The following is a 23,590-nucleotide window of genomic DNA, read 5'->3' as shown; positions in this document are numbered from 1 at the left end:
AAAAGCGGGTGAAATTCAAAAATAGCCAATGCTGGAAGTAAGGAAAATATTAAATTAATCAGATGCTTTTCATTCCAAAAAACCTATAATGCACTGAGAGCACAGAGCTCTCGTCTTATTAGATGGCCAGTTTCTGGGCAAACACATCAGGCTCTAGAGCACACCAGAAGTAAAAATCCATAAAGAAATGGATTTTTAATGATAACATATAAAACCTTTCAAGACCTAGCTCTTATATTGTTAAGCAATGATATATACTCTGATATATACTTCTATAGAAGCCAAAAGTCCATGTGATTTCAGCTTCATTTAAAAAAGCTAACTTTTTAAAATGAGGATTAGATGTCACAATGGAAATGAGAACGCTCTCACCCTCTTACCCTCTCACTGAATCAGCACAAGTTCAACAAACTGTCGCAGGATCCGTCAATTAACAAGAAATTGTTCGCTTTGCTATTTACCTCCCTGAAATTCGGTCTGGCAGTTTCCTGAGTTCTCCTTCAAGCTCTCTTCCTCCGTGACGATGATATTCTCGATGTCCTTCATGGTGAGATGGTCTCTGAAGGCGTGGAACAGGACGTGTTTGAGCTCCTCCAGGGACATCTGTTGCATGTCAAACTGTGGAGTGGAAACACAAGAGGCCTGTTGTCAAATCTCAGCACGGCTGGGCTGTCAGTGCTTCTCCGTGGGGAGGTGCTCAGATCCTACAGTCATTTATTATGGGAGAATTTCCTAGATAAGTCAGGCTAGTAGGAAGAGAGGTTCACTAGACACTTACTATGTTAATCAAGTGTCAATCACACTCATTCTCGCTCAGTCAGTGGTGAACAATGAAAAGAAGCATAGCACACAGATTGATCATCGCACTGGACAAACTTTCTGACACAAAATGAGATGTTGACAATATCAGACAATAATTGCTCACATCTTTACTGTTCTGCAACCAAAAGATATCCTTAACACAAACACACTTCATCTAAGAGACTTCATTTCAGATGTCAAATTAGCAGTTGCATCTCTGTGCTCATTGAACTGCAATGTCTGTGGTGACAGCACTGCGACCTGAAGCCGGGTGAAAGCTGCATAAAGGAGAAGACGAAAAAGAGGAGGCAAATTTGGGCTGGTTCAATAATTCAGAATCACTGATAGAGACAGACTTGAACTTTTCCAGTTTCCCGGCAAACTCTGTGTCAAGGGTCTTCTCAGACACCTTGAATGAGCTTTGGTGGTGGGGATTTATCCTGTCTTGGCAGAGTCAATAAATTATTGAACTGTATGAGAAAATATGTATTACATTGCTGAGTGTGTCCTTCTGCTTCATTTCATTCACGCAAACACATTTTTTCCAAACTCTTAAAATCTTTGCAAGATGTTTGAAAGTGTTTTCATTTATGCTGTTCAAGCATATGTAATGTGCATCATGTAAATGCACTGATTTCATTACATATTCACTTATATATAAAATAGACATATTAAAGATATTTTCTTTGATAAAATATAAAAAATAAAGAATACATATTACAAATAAATTAAATATTTTCTTTAACAATGCAGTTGTTAACAAAAATTACTTCATAAATGTACACACTTTGTTTAATTTAGAGTTTACTGAATATCTAAATATCTATTCTTTATGAAATTAAATTGGAAATATATATTGAATAAATAAGTGCTAATACCAGTATAAATAAGAAAATAAATATTACAATTAAAAATAAATTCTGCATTTCCTATAAGAATGCGGTTGCAATCAAATTATTACATAGACACAGTTACATTAATTTACAATTTTTTGAATTTCTAAAAGACGGAAATATATATAATAAATGAATTTCAAATTTGAATAAAAAATTGAATAAAAATATTACATATAAATTCAATATTTCCTATAAGAATGCAGTTCAGTCAAATTACTACTTAAATTTACATACATTTTGATGTTTCATTTACAGTTTAATGAATTATTATACCCTTTTTGCTTAAATTCAATTGGAAATATATATCCTACAAATACATACATAAAAATAAATATAAACAAATATTATAATATTTCCTATAGAATAGCAGTTGTAATCAAATGCCTAAATAAATTACTAAAGCAATTTACCATTCTTGCTTAAAGGTGCACAAAGCGATTTTTGACAAACGGTGTTGATTTCTGAAAGCACCCAAACAAACATGCCCATACCTCAACAGGACCTCGCCCCTATTTTGATAACTCTGCCCCACATGTATGCCCCTCATGGATCTGCCATGACTGCCAGCCGCAGCATATTCAACTTAACTCATCTATCAAGAAGAAACAAAGCAACCTAGGCATCTGATTCCCTTCTGCTCGATGAGTTCTCACCAGTGCTGGAAAGCTGCTCCAATATTTACACGGGTGCAACCTCTTGCCTTATTATAACCCTTCTTTTTAATGTTTTGTTCCTCCAAAATTTTCCTCTTTTTCTTTTTATTTCTTTATGTCTAGTAGATCTGCCATTATCCGTCCTGTGCACTCACTGAGCACTCTCTCCTCCCTATCATTACTAGACACGCCCCTTACCGCTGATTGGTGGTCAAAAGCTTTTTTTGCTTAGTGCACCCTTTAAAGGGGTCACCGGATGCTATGTGCATTTTTACAAGTTATTTGAACTGAGATGTGTGTTGGCAGTGTGTGTACACAACCACCCTATAATGATCAAAATCCACCCAGTGTTTTTTTTTTTTTATCTATTAAAATCTTTACCCCTTTCTCAAATCAAGCCTATCTCAGATGCCTGTATTTGTGATGTCACAAAGACAGGCCCCTCCCCCGATAGTCTGATTGACAGCTCGATTCAGCACAGACTGGGTTGGTGTCTCATCTTAGACCTGCCCTGACTGAGCTGTCATCAGTCCACTGTTGTTTCACCGCCGGAGCAGATGTAGACAAGAATGGCTCCTAAGCGATTGAGCTGTTTTGTTGTTGGATGAAATAATGAACATAGCAGTCGTGATTTACTCCCGACATCTGAGCCGCAGCAGACGCAGTGGATTACATTTGTTTCTAAAGGGAATGTGCCCCTGATCTACCAAAATGTGTCTATCTTTACATGAATCATTCGTGGTCCAGCTTCACCAAGTGAAGGGAGTATTTTTAATGAATGTCTTTTAATTAATCTCTGCAAATCGCCTTTACTAATAATGTGCTTATTAGCAAGTTTCACGATATATGTGGCTAAAGTAAACAGTCTCAGCAGGAGTCAGCAGAGCTCATTAACATTTAAAGGAAAATGCTACAAAAAGGCTTGCTCTGAAAATATCAGTTTTTGACAGAGTAAAGAAAAGTGTTTTAACACTACAATTGAGATTTTTTCATCAACAAAAATTGAGGGGGGGAGGGGGGGTTCCGATTTTTCCCAGAAGAACTCGACCGGCTGGAGGCGTGATGTGTGGGCGGAGCTAAAGAATCACGAGCGCGAGTAGGATTTTGCGTTGAGAGCGTTTGGAAGCTGTGACATTACCGTGAGGAAAAACCATCCAAAACAAACCATCGCTAACAGTCAGATTCAGCCGTTTATTTATGATCCAGAATCAGATCCCGAGGCTGAAAATGAACGAAAGCAGCAGCAGCAACGACTCGCTCCGAGCGGGGCTCGAACCCGGGTCTCCGGCATGGGAGGGGGATGCATTAACAAGGAGGCAGAGATATTTGAAGCAGTTTTACTCACCGCCTGCGGTTCCAACACACGATCGTGACCCTTTTTCGTTGGGACTGCATTATCCTTAAGAAATAAACGATACGCAAATCCATCGTCAAACTAGGCAAACTAACATTCTTCGAGAACATTCTTTTGGAACAAAAATACTCCTTCAAACCTACAACTTAATTTTTTAAACTTTGTCCATGTTTAGCATGGGAATCCAACTCTTTAACAGTGTAAAAAACTCAGTATGCATGAAATAGCATTTCACCCCCCCCCCTCTCTTTAAGACCCTAAAGCAGTGGTCTCAAACTCAATTCCTGGAGGGCCACAGCTCTGCAGAGTTTAGCTCCAACCAGCTCCAAATCACACCTTCTTGGAAGTTTCTAGAAATTCTGAAGACCTTGATTACCTGGATCAGGTGTGTTTGATTAGGGTTGGAGCAAAACTGTACAGAGCGGTGGCCTTCCAGCAATTGAGTTTGAGACCAATGCCCTAAAGCAGGCATAGACAACTCCAGTCCTGGAGGGCCACTATCCTGCAGAGTTTAGCTCCAACCCTAATTAAACACCTGAACAAGGCAATCAGTGTTTTCAGGATTACTAGATAGATACAGGCAGGTGAGTTTTTATGAGGGCTGAAGCTAAACTCTGCAGGATAGTGGCTCTCAGGACCGGAGTTGCCTATCCCTGCCCTAAAGAATCATATCAACTTCTGGAAAATGGGCATCCAATGACCTCTTTAAATTAAATTGGAAAGTCTATACTATAATGTTATCGTATTATACTACAATATAATGAAGTTATGTTTCTATTATCATAATGCATAGCAACCTTTGAAAGGACATTCAAAAAGCGTTTCACACTCAGAATGTACGGTTATGGTATCTACTGGCAGTAGTTAACTGGACCATGCTAACAGCCAAACCTTAACCCCTTAGCAAGCATACAGTCCTTGTGCCATTTAGAAGCTCCTGGGGATTCAGCAAAGATGCAGAACCAACGGTTCTCTCATGTTATCACAGAAGCCTGTCAGACAATGCCATGCATAAAGTCTCAATGAGACATTATCAGCTAGGATTGTCTCTTGTGAGAAGCGAGATGACAGCACTGAGCATGTATCTCTGTCATTCAGCTATTCACACCCATCCAGACACATACTCTCATTAGGATCACTTCAACTCCAAATTCACTTCTTTTTCCAGCACTGACTATTCTATCTCTCTGAAAGAAAACTATATGAAAGAGACCTTTCGATGTCTTGGTTATGAACTGTAATATCATAGCATTTCTTATATCAAACTGTGTTTTTCTCTCATTAGCTCAGAGTAAACGACCTGCTCTCTACTGCCTAAATAAGAATCCGCTCATGGAAACTCATCAGCAACATCAAACACTCTCCATTTCGATCTATAAAAATGGCCAAAAGGCCAAAAATGATGGTGCAATAAAACAAGTAGGGATTGAAACCCTGTTGTGTTAACAAGTGATGTTGATTTAGTACCTCCAGGCATCAGTTCTAATGTTCTAGTTCTTCATATGACCAATGCCTGCATGGCGTTAAAAGTGAGGCAATTTACCGCAAGTTGTTTCAAAGGTGCTGAAGCACTCTATCAGGATAACTGCACTTAGAGTGTGCTTGAAAACAAAAGTCTGCTCTCTGAATTAAAGTAATATAACAGCCTTTAATGAGATTATTTGAAAAGAAAAGGAATCCATTACCATCCACCACACAGAAAAATCCATGAGCTTTGGGGAAGACTCAATAATAATAATAATAATAGTTAAATACTATTAACCCCATATATATATACATAGGGTTCTCTCTTTTTTGTACCAAAAACAATATTGTCACGTGATACATTCCTTTTCTTTCACATTCAGTTTGACTTTATTTATGACATCAATAAAGGTATGCTCTTGTAGGAGGTCTGCATTGTGTGAGTAAATGCTAATGTATGTGTGTGTGTGTGTGTGTGTGTGTGTGTGCGTGTGCGTGTGTGTGTGTGTGTGTGTGCGCTGGCTGTAATCCACACAGTCTGTTTGATCTGACAGGCATTGGAGAGGCCTCTGATTATCACAGATTTACACTTACTGTGCAGCATTATTTTTCAGTGATGGCACTGAAAGGCTTTATTGATTCACATCTTTGACCATCAATCCCGAAGTATCGCTCAGTGTAGCAGGTGATTAACATTTCAATTACTCAAACACTCTCATTTTAATGGAAGGTACATGATAAATGTGAGAAAGTAAATACCTATGTGAAATGATTTGGGAGCGCTCTCATAAAGAAAGACAGAACAAACTAATTCATAATAATAATAATATAATTCAGAAAGTTATAATGCCTGTTCTACCTCCACAATTATTGTGATCATTTGCACATTGCTCGACCAACTTACAATGTTTGTATACAATAGATGTCTTTCATAAATATAATATTCTAAATCTGTCTACATAAAGAGCAACTCTGCATGTCATAGCATTCCCTATGAAATAAACCGAAATAGCATCGAATTATTCAACTCAAAAGCAATATTTAACATCACTGAACGAACATAAATGCATTAATTTACACCAACAAAACCCATTTTTATGATTTAATCAGGTACAAACAATTGCTGGGGACCACTATGAGTTTAATGTAAGCATGATGCTAAACTAATAACCTGACACTCAAGCATAAAAATACACAACACACACAAATATTGATTAAAATGATACATTTTTCATTAGTCTGAACTGTTTTTATTCAAACATTTCAGTTCATGTATAATTAATGTTTCATTTGCTTCATTCACAATTAATGGTTCTGCACTCTGGGTAGGATATTTGCAATGCTGCCATATAATTCATATGGTGATGATTTATATATGATGATTTAAAATGTCATCATATAGACAGCTCAGTAGGTTTTGGAGCAGAGCAAGTTCAAGTTCCCCCCAAAACCTAGACCTGGTGTTAAAAGTGTGTCTGGTTTGTGGCCAGCTCTCATGTCACACGGCTAAGTGGATCTGCACGCTGGGGGAGATGGGCCGTGAACAAATCTGTCAGAGGCTGATGTCTTTGGTTGACCCACTGAGCATGGGACGAGGGCAGTAAGTGTCGTGTTGAAGGTGTCCAGACACATTTGTCACAATGAAATAGGAGCTCAGCTCTTTTTCCTTCCTATTCCTTGCCTGCCTGCGCCCCCTCTATAACTCATAGCCACGTTAATGCTGATATGGAGTGATAAGCTACACTGATGTGAGGAGAGAAAAGCAACGGCCAAATCAGCTGACTCTACGGGACGCAGAATAGAACAACATCATTTGATTTACTAAATAGCATGCATTAGTTATTTGTGATGGTCAAATAAAAAATTTCAAATACTTTTATTAGTGCTCTTAGTCTATTAAAACATAATCAAATACATTTCCTGCAACACCTTTTGTATCAAATTCAATGCAAATAATAGCCTGTCAAAATTATTATGTTAGGATATTTTAAATGCATTACTGTGGCACCCAATTAAGGTAAAAAAAGGCTATTTAAAAGTCAAAATATTGTATTCTTTAAAATGAATAAAAATAATTGTAATAATAATAATGATTAATTCATGTACATCTCTCTTTGGACCAACTGGATCCAAAAAACATGCTTTTTATTAATGAGGATGAACCATTTGAAGACAATATTGTAGCAGTAAAGCAATGAGAAAAAGGCTCTTAAGAAGTCAAATCATCAGTTTTATTAACAATAACAACAACAACAATAATAATAATAATTATTATTAAAGATTTATTTCTTTGAACTGACTGTGGGCTCAAAAGACAATATACTGAAGATAATTCAAAAAAATGTTGTGGCCTTTTATAAGTCAAATATTGTTGTTTTATTCACTATTATTATTATTATTATTATTATTATTCCTCTACTTATTATTAAATTATTAATAACTACTATTATTATTAATATATATGTATGACTTTGGTCTGACTGTGGATGAAGGTAAAGTGGATGAAGACATTATTATGGCAGAGGAGTAAACAAAAAACAAAATACTGCTTTATATACAACTATTATTACTATAAATAATAATAATTTCTGGACAACATACATTTAGGAGGTATTTCTGCCTGTACTTCAGCTCAAATGGTTTCCATTGACATTCCATTGTCAGTCAGACATGATTAAGTGTGTTAATTTAACAATATCTAACTGTATTAAATTAAAATGTTAATTTAAGTCACAGCTTAATCTAAGTAAACCAATCCTTAATCAAGACAAGATGATTCAGAATATCTCAAACAGTCTGCCAAGCGATACTATATCACTCTGTTAAGACATCGGGGGGACCGTCTGTGGTGTCTTATCAGAGACTCCAACATGTTATTAATGTGTGCCAAAAAAGCTCTGAAAAATCATTTGAGGAAGTGCACTGATATGCCCCTACTAACTTGATCTATACCCTGGAAGTACACAAACACACATACACACACACACATTCAACTTCAAGTCTTCTGTGAAATCATTTCCAAGGCACTAACAGCCTGTAATTCAGCTGCCAGTTCTGCAACTGTCACTTAGCGAATTGTGAACTGAACAGATGGCATTTGGGCGTGAATGGTGTGTTTGGGAGCAGGGCGATTGTAACAGGAGGGTCTGGGGTTTATCAGCCATCCATTACATCGAATGAACTCATTTTCATTCAGCTCCATGCATCCTGGGCCAGTATTACCTCTACTTACTCTAACAGCAGCTATAGCAGATCAAACACTTGCACTGTGACTTGGCTAAATACTGGTTTAAATTGCTCAGTCTGTTGTGATCATGGCCACACACGTCCAATTTTGCATGTACATGTATGCATGCAGTACTCAGCATTCATAGCACAATCAAGCCGAAAACAATCGCACATACATTACAGACAAGGGTGATGAGCCAATTACGAGGTTTAAGACATAACCAATGCAGTGTCTCTGTCACAGTCTCCACATGTGACATTTGACACAGTTAGGACCCATCTGCTTGTGGGCCTGATTGTTATCTCATCATGTTAATGACCGCCAGTGTGAAAGAAGCAATGCATCTGTCCTCCTTCCATCCCCTTTCCATTAGCTGAAGTGTCCTGGAGGATAGAAGGCAATCAACAGGATAATTGCAGACCAGCAGCCATGAGAGAATTACAAGCAGAAAACAGGTGTCATTAACCTATTACATACACGTTTATCTTCACAAAGAGCAGCGTCTTAACATGAAGCCATCGCAGTGATAAAATGACCAGAAGTTTGTGATTTCCGGGCGACACAGAGCAACCGTGGGCGTGTCCAACAGTGTGAAAAAGTTGAGAAAAGTTTCACTTTATCCAAATGAGCTGAGACTGCCACATGTTGTCGAATGAAGGCATGATGGAGAAGGTAACACTACTAGGAGAGATTTCTGCCCACATGCAGCTATATAATAGACAAATGATGTTTGGAAAACCATGTCAGAAATTGTCTGCAATCGGAGTCGCACTTTCACAATCATTCATCTTGTTCATCATATAAAATATTATGCCCTGCTGCAATTTATATTCAAATGCTTTCCTCTCTAAAATGTTCAGTTTTGGGAAACAATGAAAAAGCCCCAACAACAACAAACAAAGATTCACTGTTTTGCCACTGATCTTATATTTTCCCAGAAAAAAAAAAAGATTTAAAAAAGTTTGATGGCCAAACCCCCTTGGCAAACATAAGCAAATAAAACAATCAAAAGGAAGGATACTTTTGATCTTTAATAAAAAAATGTTTTTTCTCTAAAGCAATTATTGGCCCCGTTTTACGCAATACGTTTTGCAACCTTCATTTGCCAAGACATACAGCTCTGACTCTTCTCTTATAATACCTGATGAGGTTTGAGAATGCCTGGTCAAAGTTCCTGATCAAAGATCATCTTTTCAAACAGATCCTCTCCATCTCAATCAGATGCCAAAGTCCATGCTGGTGATTCTCCTCTTCAGTTCACCCTCTTGTTTTCTATAGGGTTCAGTTCAGGGATGGGCTGGCCAATGACAGAACCTTAAATTGGTGCTCAGTGACCAATTGTCATGTTGATTTTGATGTTTTGATATTTATTGATTTTGATGGATCATTGTCCTGATGGAAGATCCAAACAAGGCCCATTATAAGATTTCTAGCAGAGGCAGTAAAGGTCTGCTTTTTTCTGTCTGTTGGCATTTGATAGAACCCACGATCAGTGGTGGACGAAGTACACAAATCAAGTACTTGAGTAAAAGTACAGATACATATGGTAAAATATTACTCCAGTAAAAGTAAAAGTACTCCTTTTTCAATTTTACTCAAGTGAAAGTATAAAAGTACTCAATTTTTTATGTACTTAAGTAAAAAAGTACTGCAAGATAGATGTTTGCAATTTTATATAGGCTACTTAATTTAATTTAATTTTTAGAATCCTACTGCTCAAAATACCTTGGATTTTTTCAAAATAACCACTATAGTCAAGATATATTTTTGTTGTTGATATGGACTACGCTGATGAGAGTAATGTTCACTGTGAAGCTTACACTGTGATTTACCTGAGAGAAAACAGAGCTGACCATCTGATTTTCACCAGTAAGAACAAAGTATTTTAAAGTTAGTTGTTTTACAGAACATCAAAGTTACAGTACAGACCAAAAGTTTGGACACACCTTCTCATTCAAAGAGTTTTCTTTATTTTCATGACTATGACAGTCACACTGAAGGCATCAAGGGCTATTTGAGCAAGAAGGAGAGTGATGGGGTGCTGCGCCAGATGACCTGGCCTCCACAGTCACCGGACCTGAACTCAATCCAGATGGTTTAGGGGTGAGCTGGACCGCAGACAGAAGGCAAAAGGGCCAACAAGTGCTAAGCATCTCTGGGGGAACTCCTTCAAGACTGTTGGAAGACCATTTCAGGTGACTACCTCTTGAAGCTCATCAAGATAACGCCAAGAGTGTGCAAAGCAGTAATCAAAGCAAAAGGTGGCTACTTTGAAGAACCTACAATATGACACATTTTCAGTTGTTTCACACTTTTTTGTTATGAATATAATTCCATATATAATTCCACATGTGTTAATTCATAGTTTTGATGCCTTAAGCGTGAATCTACAATTTTCATAGTCATGAAAATAAAGAAAACTCTTTGAATGAGAAGGTGTGTCCAAACTTTTGGTCTGTACTGTAAATATGACATGATAATAAGGCCTGAAGTTAGAAAGAACATTTTAAGGAAAAAAATAATAAAATAATTTTCATAATGATTTTTTCCTTCTCAAATCTTGTCTGTGGTTTAAAAACTATGGGCAAATGGGGTGCATCTCTTCCCACTGATAATTACTGTAGTTACCATGTTCTGAACATAACATCCTTTCTTTTCTAACCAGATATATATATAGGTGGCTGAATAAAAATATTTGGACATTATTTATAAAAATTACATCAACTTAGAACCAACAAGCTTGTTAGCTAGACAGTTAGCATCAGCTAACAATATTTACTTATTTTCAGTACGATGAACATTCATGTCTGTCTACTCGTCTAGTTAATCCAAATAATATACATATGTATAACGTTACTGTCGATAAACAATATAAAAACAGACGTCACAAAGGACATTTTAATTAAACTGTTAACATTACGGCAGCGGTGAATTTGAACGTGCACAGGGTATTGTATTTAATCTGTGTTATTTTATGGTTTTTTTTGTTGTTGTTGTTGTTGTTGTTGTTTTTTTTTTTTTTACCTAGAATTGATGTGTCTGCATCGTCTGCACTCGAGCATTTGAGTGGGCTTAAATAGATCTCTCTTTACAATGGATTTAGTTCCCAAACAACTGACAGTTTTGACCCAAATATGATTTTCAGTTACAATAATTAATCCAAAATTTCGATATTAATAGCTTACTTTTAGCAACATCAGACGCACGCGCGCTCACAAGATCTCCCGGTTCTTACTTCTGGGGACTCGCACTAAACGGTTCATTTGAATCAGTGAGTGGTCGACTCCAGAACAGCTGCAATCGGATCATTCTAATTCGTAAACGAATTGTTTGGTGTGATTCGCGATCCGATTTAAAAGTTTATTTTAAAAAGATTCAGTTTGTTCATGATGAATCAGACACCGCTTCTGAGTGTCGGAGTACATGATATTATAGGGAGTAACGATATGTTTTATGAAATGTAGTGAAGTAAAAAGTACGATTTTATGCTTTGGAATGTAGTGAAGTAAAAGTAAAAGTTGCTCAAAATAAAACTACTCCAGTAAAGTACAGATACTTGAAAAATGTACTTAAGTACAGTAACGAAGTAAAGCTACTCCGTTACTGTCCACCACTGCCCACGATACCATGTATCCAAACAAGACCACTTCCAGGCAGATTTGTACCATCTCCAGATGATTGGAACATCTTAATTATTGCCCCAATGGTAGAAATAGAAATTATATATTTAAATAGTTTACCCTTTTGATGTTTCATTTAAAAGATGTAAAAAAAATCTAAACTCTAACTGAAGTAAAAGCCTTGTGGTTTGCGCTAATGTGGCCGTCTTCTTGTGTCGTTAAAAGCTTGCAGTATTTTAAATTCACAGCCTAGTGGTAATCTCCGTTGTGCACTCGTCAGCACAAACTGCTCTGAAAAGTGAATATTTGTGCATCCAGTCCTGCTGAGTTTGTTTGTCATGCTGCTCTAAATGCATCCACAGAGGTTTTTAGTTTACTATCAGACAGTTATGGCTCTAGCGCAGCATCGAAGCCGCTGGCTATACAAGCAGAATTTGTTAGAGAGATGCTGGTGTCATTCATCTGGGCTGGACATTGAGGAGGACAGCGCTGGGTTGATTTATGGCTTAATTGAGTTGTCAGCTGTGGCAAGTTGAAAAAAGACACTACATGCTGTGGTGACTGTTGGGGATACTCCTGAATCCTCCTATAATTTCAGTACATTGCCTTTTTCATATTTCACTCAAGTTTCTTCCTCCCATTCCTTCAACTATGTCTAAAGTATGTTAATCTTCATTTCAGAACACAACAGGGTCAGGAGTATTGCCCTTCGCTCACATGAATACTAAACAAAGGGGCCAACAAACATAAATTCATGAGAATGTTATGGCACAATCCACTTGTAGGCTGAATATTGTGCACTAAACATTTGTTAACATATTTACTGGCCAGCTCAAGTCTCCAACAGACTTTGCAAAGTTTGTTGATTGTGATGTCACTATTTGCAGAAAAGACACAGCCGATTATTAATGAGCTTGTTCTGATATTACATATTTAATATTACTGATATTACAACTAATTCATATTCATGAGCCATATAATTTTTTTTTTTTTTTTTTGGCATTGACATACAATATCAAGACACACTCAAAAAAATGAATTTTTAGTTTTGTTCACTTTACCTGAACAATTCATGTTGAATTAATGCCATTTTGGCTATTTTTCATTTCAACATGATTGTGTCATGTTAAACTGACTTAAACCTGTCTCTCGTTGGTTTAACATAAAGTTTTCATTTTGAAAGAACATGTTTCAATCAAGTCCCTCAAAATAAGTTTTACACTTCCCATCATGCTTTGCACAGGACTGGATATGGGGAGAGAAAATGTTGAAATAAAGTGTTATTTTATGCAGTTTTTAATAAAATGTGATAATAAGGAGACTTTTTCATGTATAATGCTCTATTATGTGGGCATTTTAAAAGACTTTATATTGGTGTATTTTGTGCGAGTTACCATTGTGGTGAAGTGTGGAGCTTGTGGTTGGGTTGAGGACCTGGTTGAAAGAACGTCTAAAATACTTAATTTAAAAAAAAGCAACTTTAATGAGAGTGCTAGTGTATGATGTACACATAGTAACATCCTTAAACTGCAAACAATTAACATCATGTGTAAAGAAAAGTTATATCTTACTTGCTAATGTTTTTATAACACTTTGGCTAAACTTGCATGGACAGTGGTTCTACATGATGTAAACATATTATCTCTACTCAGATATTTCATGAAGGATGAACTAAAGCAAACTGAGTAAACTCAACTAAAAGTAGACATGTCCTTATAACTTGATTTATTCTTGTCCAAATAACATGGTACAAACATGTGGAACCACTGTCCATGAAAGAATCATGTTCAGCCAAAGAGTCATTTTTTTGAGTGCAGTTTTACGTTTTTCTTTTCAGCTATTTAATATCTTCTGCCCAAATATTTTTAGTATCCGATATTTATTGAGATGTCTGAACTGAAATATAAAAGGGTACAAACAGAAATCTAATTTAATTATATTTATAAATTCACACTAGTGTATAAACATTTTTGGTCAGGAAGGAAAAAAAATACATATATATAAATTGATCAAAGTGATAGTAAAACTTTTATAATGTTACAAAAGTATAAACTATGTACTTTTGAACTTTCTATTAATCAAACAATCCTGTTTCTACAAAGATATTAAGCAGTACAACTGTTTTCAAAATTAATAATAAGAAATCTTTCCTAAGAACCAATTCAGCATATTAGAATGATTTCTGATTGGTCATATGACCCTGAATACTGGAGTAATGGCTTCTAAACTTAAACATATTCCTGCCAATAAATGTCTTCCTTCCATCAAAATAATAAATTACATTTTAGAATATATTAAAATATATTAAAATCATAATAATATTTCTCAATATTACTGTTTTACTGTACTTTTGATTAAATATCAATTATACAGCATTGGTGAACAAAAAATATAAAAATAAATAAATAAATTACCAACCCCAAACTTTTGTGTATAGAAAATACATCTATACATGTTAAATTTCTATAGAATCACAGAATCCACAGTAATGCAATAGAACATAGGTAGACTACATAATTCAATGTATCAGCTTCATAATGTAATGCATCTCCATCTCTGGTGTCGCTGCAGTGGAGATGTTTTGAAACATTATTGAAACAATAGCGAAATATACACATGAATTATACATCACATAGAGCTATAATATGCTGTTAGTGATACTGGTTAATGCTGACTGTGTTTGTCTCAAATCATTTCCGCTGTCAAAACAGGGCTGTTGGCAGCAACACTACACACACTCCACAGGTTTGTGTTCCTCAGGGTGGGGAAAACAAGCTTGTTTATGCCTATGCGTTCCTAATAATCCATGACTGCCTGTAGCTCTTGGCTCCACTCTGACGTCCCCATTGACAATCTTGTTAAGAACATTTTTAAACGCCCCCACTAATACATGCTCAGTCTTTCATGTTACACAAACGGCCTCGAGGTTCTTGGGATGAAAAATGTCCTAGTCAGCATGCAAATCCAAACTGAGATGACACCCTTATGAGGACACACACACAACTTCTTTGTGCTGACAGATAAGAGCTAACTTTCTTCTGAATGGTTCATGACTTCATATTTGCACAGACTTAAAAATCAACAGCTTTTTGGGCTTGATCTGGTTCCAATGCACTATATGTGATGCTTTACATACAGACTATCACTACCAGACCTCAATGTCAAAGACATGGTGTGTTCATATTGTAAGAATCGTTTTATGACACAAACAGCATGTAATGTATTTGACAGGAGCCTTACAGATAATGCCTGCAAAGATGTGCTTGATCTTAAAAAAACAAACAAACAGAGATTAGAGTTGTTGTACTGTGTTGTAAATGAGAAACCCTAATTTAAATAATTTATTATATTCTATTTATATTATTCAGGTATTATTTATAATCGTTCATTATTAATATTATTAGAATACAAATACAATTTGTATAAATTATTAGCAATTGTTGTAGTAGAATACAATTCATATAAATAATACTTATTTTTGTAGCAATTCAATTTTTTATATATATTTTTATTAATTTCATTTTTTATCAATATTTGTAATGAAACATTTCAAGTAAGATTTTAAAAAAATGTTTTTATAAGAAGTCTCTTATTTGCACTAAGGATGACTTTATTTAATTAAAGATACAGTTAAAATTCAATTTCAATTCAATTCAAAACAATAATATTGTGAAATATTTTTACAGATTCATTTTTGTTTTCTATTTTAATACATTTTTAAATGTAATTTATTCCTGTGATGGCGCAGCTGAATTTTCAGCATCATTACTCCAGTCTTCAGTGCCACGTGATCCTTCAGAATTCATTTTAATATGCTGATTTGGTGCTCAAAAAACATTTATTGCTACTATCAATGTTGAAAACATTTTTGTCAGGGTTCTTTAAAAATAGAACAGTTCAAAAGAACATAATTTATTTGTCACTTTTGATCAATTTAATGCATAGTTGCTGAATAAAAGTATTAATTTCTTTAAAAAATTCTTACCCCAAGCATTTGAACAATAGCGTATGTTAAACCACATATTCAAAAAAAAAAAAACTATAGGATTTCTAGTAGAAAAAAAAATATGAAAAGATCCAAATAACAGCTGCTCTGTCAATACACAAATTTTCCCAGGAGGTTTTGTCATTGTGCCATTATTAGACCTGTACTGGCCTCATAATAACATCAGAGAGGCAGAGGGTGTTTGGTATGCTGGTGTGATGTTGTTACTTGGATTACTGTTGCAGTTATGAGTCACTGTGGCCCACTAAAGGTGTGTTGAGACGAGCTTTTAAATCACCTCCCAGACAACCAGTGTCTGTGACCTTGCTGTTCCTCACTCCTACACACACCGCTCAGCTGCCTCTCTGAGCAAAAGATGCTACACATAAACATGCAAATATAAACTCTAGACAGGAAGTCAGCTATATTAAATAAAAGCAGAGATGAAGACCTAACAAGAAAGAGAGAGTGAAAACTCTGCCCAAATGCCTGTGATGACTAATTCAGATCTATACTTCCTTTTATAGTGGCAAATCTTTCTATTAATATGCCTTCCTCGACGCTCAAAGAAATCTCTTGGAAGTGAAACTGGGTTTTCCTCACTATATGAACAAATGTTCACTTTGAAATGGGCAGATCTGCCTGCTCTCTTTGAAGTCCACAGTCTGAGAAGAATCACATTTGACATTTGTCATGGGAAGGAGGAAGCTGGTGGAGAGGGCAAAGTGTGACCCGTAATCTTACCCAGAATACAAATGCACACTCAAACAATGAGAAAGAGAAGAGAACATTGACATATAGAAATTAGATGGAAGCTTTCCATACCTGCCAGAATATGCTGTCTATAGTACTTCCTAGAAAGCCCTCTCTGGTTTCAGAAGAAACAAGTTTAGGCCCCAATATTGTCATAAATTCATCAAAGTCCACCTGTCCATCACCTGCATCAGGAAGAAAACACCTGGATTAGAATCAGAAAGAATAATAATAAAAAAAGAGCTTCAATTAGTTCAAGAAATACTGTATGTTGGTTCCATATTGGTTATCAGCTGAAATTAGAGATTTTTTATTAATTTATCCATCCATCTATATTGAATAAATATCTTCAGATATAAGATATTTAATTGTGCAGTCTCATTTCTTATTTTTACATTTGGATTCCTTTTGCTGTCATATAATGGACTTTTTCATATAATGGAAATTATTATTTTTTTTTCTGTGATGTTTTATGAGCTGTTTGGACTCTCATTCTGACGGCACCCATTCACTGCATTCATGAGCAAGTGAAGTAATGCTAAATTTCTCCAAATGTGTTATGAAACAAACTGATTTTTAGATGGCCTGAGGTTCAGCAAATTTTAATTTTGGGTGAACTATTCTTTTAACTGAATCTTTAAAAAGCAACAATTTTAAAACAATCCTCTAAATATAACAATGAAATATATTCTGACTGGTTGAAAATTTGTCACGTTGCACAGCAGCTTTCATTGCTTGTCGCTGAAACTTTTTTTACCTTGCACCTCATGAAAACAGCCAATTAAAATTCTTAACATCAGTTAAATAATAGAACAGAATAGAACAGAATTATTAGTTGCCCTTCATGGATCAGTAATCTACATCCACCGAAGTCTCAGAAACTATTGTAATTTCTGCACAGTTTTGCTGATTGCTTTATTATGCAGTTTTTTACTGGTGCGGCTCAGCTAAATGAAACTGTTCAGGGTCTTGGAAGTAATAAACTACAGATCTGATATATTCAAATCGACTTGATCTAAGCATTACATATGAAAACTGACAATGATATATATTTTTTTCATTCGCCATAGGTTTCCTGTGCAGTTTAATTCAATAAAGCAAATATCATGCGCCATACAAATTAAAATTCAGATCAACTTGCAGCTGGTAATACCTTTTAATACACTTTTTTTTCATTATTAGAATTATTAGAATTTAAAGTTAAACTGAATATAGTTGTCTCCTAAGTTGCATGTTCCTGACCTTACATGCACATCTTTTTAAAACAACAGAAAATATTATGGCATGTGAACATTATTATTATTATGGCTTGCATAACAGCTATCAACCTTTTTTATCAACCTTTTTTTTGTATAAAATGTATTACAAAATGACTGGTCTGAGATGAAAGACAACACCAGCTGAGAGCGACAGTGGAACTTAAAGTGTTAAGTCAGAAAGAGCTGTTATCACGCTAATGTTTCCACTGTGCTGCAAAACCTCGTCTTCACTCTACCATTGAATCTCATTAATATTTATTAATGAAATACAGTAAAGAGGTGCATTTGTATCTGCATTCTGTACCAAGGTTATGGGCAGCACTAAAGAAGATCTTTATGATTAAGAGCTAAGATCTTGAAATGTAGCCCAAATAACAAAATTCATATTATGAGGTGAAAAAGATCTTCCTAGACCCACAGTGTGAGTTTCATTAAACATCTGTAACTGTTCTATTTGCACAAAATGTCCTGATCAAGAAGAGCTATAACCTTCCAGACAGATTGATGAACTAAATCAATGCATGTTCTCAAACTATTCAGTCAACAGTGACCTGACTGTGAAGGACCCTTGGAGCTGGACACACACAGGCACACGCACACACACACACACACACACACACACACACACAGAGAGAGAGAGAGAGTAAGATGCAGGTTTCTCAGAATTCACCTCCCTTGCTGGTGTATTTGCAGCCCCTCTGAGCTGGATAAATTGATGTTCAAATCTATGATCGCTGTAGCATGAACTGTTCAGAATATCATATATCTGTCCAGTGCAAGGATTGGAATGGGGTCTGTGACAGATTGTAAGGCTGTTTTCACAGATGATTAGAAGACAGACATTTCTTTTAGTTTGTGTGAAAGGTGCTATCTCCCAAAAAACCTGAGAATAAGGGAGATGTAGAAAGAGACTGACTCACCGTCCATGTCCAATCTTTGCATGATAATAGCCAGCTCCACCTCACTGGGCATGTACCCCAGAGAGCGCATGGCCATACCCAGCTCCTGCTTCGAGATGAATCCGTTCCCATCCCTATCTAGAACTCGGAATGCCTCGCGGATCTCTGCAGAGAGAAATAGAGAAATGAGACAAAATAGAAATGCAGAACGGTCAACTAACACAAATAACTCAATTGACATTCATAATTCAAGTGGAATGTGCATGTCATTGGTGAGCATTAGACGGTATGTATTATATAATGCTTGCTTTTCTCACCAGCTACACAGTGTGCTATCACACAAACAGCAGAAATACTAAATGCAGCTCATTCTGTTTTCACAGCTGTGTATTTAGTGTGCTGTTACTGAACGTTTGTCCATGGTTTAAAAGGGCATCAGTGCCAGTTTTTTATTTCAACTCGGGTTAAACATCCAAGACCAAGTCGCAAGCATCAATGACAAATATAACACTTGTATCTTGTATCTTTTCTGAGGTGTATTACACTTTTTTTGCTGTCTTAAAGACCCACCTTGGTGTTATTATGAGATAAAGAGCTGAACTGAGCACTTCCTGGATTTCACAAAGCCTGGATGTTTTTTTTTTTTTTTTTTTTTTCACTTTGGCATCAAAAAGACCTCAATTGTCTTTTATTAATAGCCCATAACATACTTAACCTTGAAGTGTCAGGTTGATACTTTAGATATTTCAAGACTTTTCTTAATCTTCTGAAAACTGATTATAAACCAAATGTGATAATATACTTCAAATGGACACCCTGAAAATATTTAAATGGTAATTTATAGCACAGAACCTAAAGATACAAAACAAAAGGCATAAGGATAAGGCCAAAACCTAATTTGACCGCTTTTATGACGTACGTTTTGCAATGGAACATACCTAACATCAAAAACAATGCTGTGTGTGAGGCTAAATGCACTTATTGTATGTGCATATGGTGGTATTTTTACTGGATGAGAATTCATGATGAAGCACTTATAAAATGTGTAAAAGCTGTGCATACAATGCACAGCATTCATATTTCAGTTGATCCACACCAGAGTTGGTTTTGGATGTTGACCAATCCTGCTTGACAAAGGTCTTGGTCCACTTGTTTGGTGCACACCAAGGTTCAGAAGGCAGTGTTCACACTTATTCAGTTGAACTGCACTAATAGAGCAATCGCACCAGAGTTCATTTCAATTGAACCAAATGTTAACACACCCTAAATAACAATTACCCATCTGAAAGTACATAACAAAAAAATAGGATTTAAAAAAAGAAAGAAATAATATGTTAATTAATTTTAAAAATGATTATTTTACTATTGGTATTTTCAAAATAAAGCACTTATGCTCTGGGACCCCAAACATAAAAGAACAAAACGTCAGTCTCATTAGAACGTGGTTTAATTCCTCTGCCATTAGCAAAACCCAACACTCTCCACACACCCTGTTTCCTAGAAGCCTCTTTATCCTGACTTAATGATATATTAGCTTCTTTTCATTCCTTAAATGTGACTTTTTACCAGATTTAGACAATAACCCAAAGGCTTATTACAAGGCAACTAGATTTTATTCAATATGAGTTAATTAAATTAAAAAGTGATTCAGCCAGTGGCTCATTATGTAACACGGCCCTCTGTGTCTCCCTCAAGAGTTTTTCTTTCTGCAAAGACAGACCTCATCTGAACTGCTGCTCTTACTTTGTGTCCCTCATTTCATGAATATGCAAACCACAGAACCTCCCACTGTGGCCAGCCCTCGGCTCCTGGTCTGTCATTTTAAAAGGAGGTGCTGCAAAACGTTATTTCCATCTGAGAGTTTCACACTGTATTCACAACACCCTCTAATCCACCAGTCAGACCATCGATTTTCTTCTTGTGTGCCCTAAGGCACTGCCTTTACACATGACCAGCAAGACATTCAAGACGATGAAAGTGAGATTTCCAGTTCCAGTGGACTGTAATGGGGCAGTAACTGTAATGGGTTTATAATGTTTATCACACTGACGGCATATGTGAATGAGCCCTGATGTTCTTTTGGTTGCTGTTATTAATTTCTACTGAATGACCATGTTATAAACAGTGAGGAGGAAGAAGCTTTAGTAGTCAACTTCTTGCTACAAACAATATTGCGGTTATTTTTCTGTGCAATACAGGTGAAGAAATGTTCAATTATTTCCTATAAAAACAGCAGTCATAGCATAGTTCATAGAACAAACAAAATTTATGACCACTGACATTCAGATTAAAAACATGCATAATGCCTTGTGACAGATATGACATCACTGTTTCCAGTACCACCTTGGGTTCTTGGATGTGTCATAATCAAAATTCATTCTTAAATATGCAGAATGGAAAATGGGATTTGAGAGAGAATTACGTTTTTACACAGAGGACTTAAATCATATAAACAACATTCATGGTTTTATATGTTTTTGTTTATTTTAGGAAACTTGACAAACGTGGTCAATATGGACGGATTTATATGAAGAATCTTCAAAAAGAAAAGTTATATGTTTAAAAGCAAATAAAAGCAGGTTTTGAATTTGTTAAAGTGGTCATATGATGTTTGATGTAAGTACATTTATGTTGTGTATTTGGTGTAATACAATGTGTTTATGTGGTTTAATGTAAAAAAAACACATTATTTTCCATTTTTCCTTTCATTATTGCTCCTCTATGCCCCACCTTTCTGAAACGCGTCGATTTTTACAAAGCTCATCGGTATGAAAAGCGAGGTGTAAGGTGTAAGGTGATTGGCCATCTATCCAGTGCGTTGTGATTGGCTGAATACCTCAAGTGTGTGACGAAAATGTTAAGCCCTTTACAATACTGTGAAGCCGTGCCCTGTCGTGACCAGACAAAACCAATAAAACCCATTACCAGAGGTGGGTAGTAACGAGTTACATTTACTTCGTTACATTTACTTGAGTAATTTTTCGGGGTAACGAATACTTTTCGGAGTATATTTAAAGATGGGTACTTTATACTCTTACTTGAGTACATTTTTTGGGAAAAATCTGTACTTTTACTTCGTTACTGTGGGCGACGCCCCTCTCGTTACTTTATCTTAATGCAATAAATGCTTCAGTTTATTCCAAACGCGCCGTCTACTTTTCTCTGGACAATGAGCGATGCCCATTCGCGAATGATTCATTCTTTTGAGTCAACTCTGTTCAAAGGCTTGATCAAACCAATTGGCAAACGAGTGAATTGGTTCATGAATCAGTTTGATTGAGTCGTTCAGTTCCATGCTGCACGCGCTGAGCTCTGAAGCGGTTCACTCAGAGTTGTAACGTTTAAGAATATTAGCAGCTTTGAAAACGGGGCTATGGAACTGCACTGAATTGAAAGCTAATCTGCAAATGCTATTATTTGCTTGCGATGGAGATCCTTATTAGATGAACGCGTGTGCTGTCTACTGTTTAACAGGTAATAACTTGGGCTACATTCGATTACAGTACACGATACCACTGTGACATTAGTTTGTTGTATGTGTGTGGCTTATAACAGGTTGAATGCAGCTTCCAAAAGACAAAGAATAGCCGATTAAGATTTTATTAATTTTAATACAATCACCAGTGCGAGTACGTTCAGCAAGTCATATCATCAGCTGCTAAATTCAGATCTGTGATCGCTTGCTGGCGCTGAGCCAGAGACAGACGCGTTTTTACAGCGCTGCGCATTAACCAATCACACACGGTTCTGTTGAGCTTTTGAATGCAATGGCCAATCAGAGGTGTTCCGATGAGTCATCGCTGAAATGCCGGTGCTTCCTTCACTCGCTCACTTACTGAATACCTCTTTCTGCCGAATTCTCTCGTCAGAAACAACAAAGTGCAGATGTGTGTACGAATCTATAATTAAGATATTGATTTCACAGTGTTAACAGTTTCAGTGATTTTAATGGTAGTTTCTGAGAGTGATTGAAATCTAGACTGTCAGTGAAAATTGTTTAATAATGTAAATGTTATTTGCTCTCTTTCTGAACAATGAAAGATTAGTAGCAATATTTATATCACATTAATTTTCAATGTTAAATTCACATTTAAAATAAAGTCAGTCGTATTAAAAATATGTTATGGCATGATACCTATATTTGTTACTTAAATAAACAGACAGGGTTTTATAATAAATTACATAAATTGGATTAAAGGCTGATGAAATATATACATTTATACACACACGCATACATTACATACATTTTTTGTCTATATATCTATATAAAAAAAGGCTCCGTATATATGACCCAAAGTAACTAGTAACTAACTACTTGAGTAGATTTTTTATCCGATACTCTTTTACTCTTACTCAAGTAACTATTCAAGACTAGTACTTTTACTTTTACTTGAGTAAATATTTCTAGAATTACTTTTACTTTTACTTGAGTAAAGTTTTTGGGTACTCTACCCACCTCTGCCCATTACAAATGAGACAATTTATAATGACTTATAATGTGCTTTACGCGTGGCATTGCATATCACACAGCATAAACATTAAAACATGTCTGCATTTGTGATCAGAGAAACGACAAACAACCACGTGACGACCCCGGGCTGCAATCTGCTTCGTCCACGGTTAAAGCGATCCGGCGATTTTAAAACACTCTCCATCCACACTAGCATTTTCAAGCAT

The 23,590-nt window shown here is 36.0% G+C and overlaps 1 protein-coding gene across 2 annotated transcripts in view; it reads right to left on the bottom strand.

Annotated features, from left to right (window-relative positions):
- Positions 1-23,590, bottom strand: part of LOC113064178 (calcium-binding protein 8-like) — a 33,176-nt gene that overhangs the window by 1,445 nt on the left and 8,141 nt on the right. For both annotated transcript variants that reach the window (XM_026234802.1, XM_026234801.1), the window contains exons 3-5: positions 18,935-19,078; positions 16,828-16,940; positions 462-618 (exon numbers count right to left, since the gene is read on the bottom strand). In XM_026234802.1, the coding sequence (XP_026090587.1) occupies positions 462-618; positions 16,828-16,940; positions 18,935-19,078 (414 nt within the window). The remainder of the gene's footprint in view (positions 1-461; positions 619-16,827; positions 16,941-18,934; positions 19,079-23,590) is intronic.

The sequence above is a fragment of the Carassius auratus genome, chromosome 46 (genome assembly GCF_003368295.1).
Source record: "Carassius auratus strain Wakin chromosome 46, ASM336829v1, whole genome shotgun sequence".
NCBI classification, from domain to species: domain Eukaryota; kingdom Metazoa; phylum Chordata; class Actinopteri; order Cypriniformes; family Cyprinidae; genus Carassius; species Carassius auratus.
The sequence above is the reverse complement of the archived record's forward strand: the minus strand, read 5'-3'. Positions and strand labels throughout refer to the sequence as shown.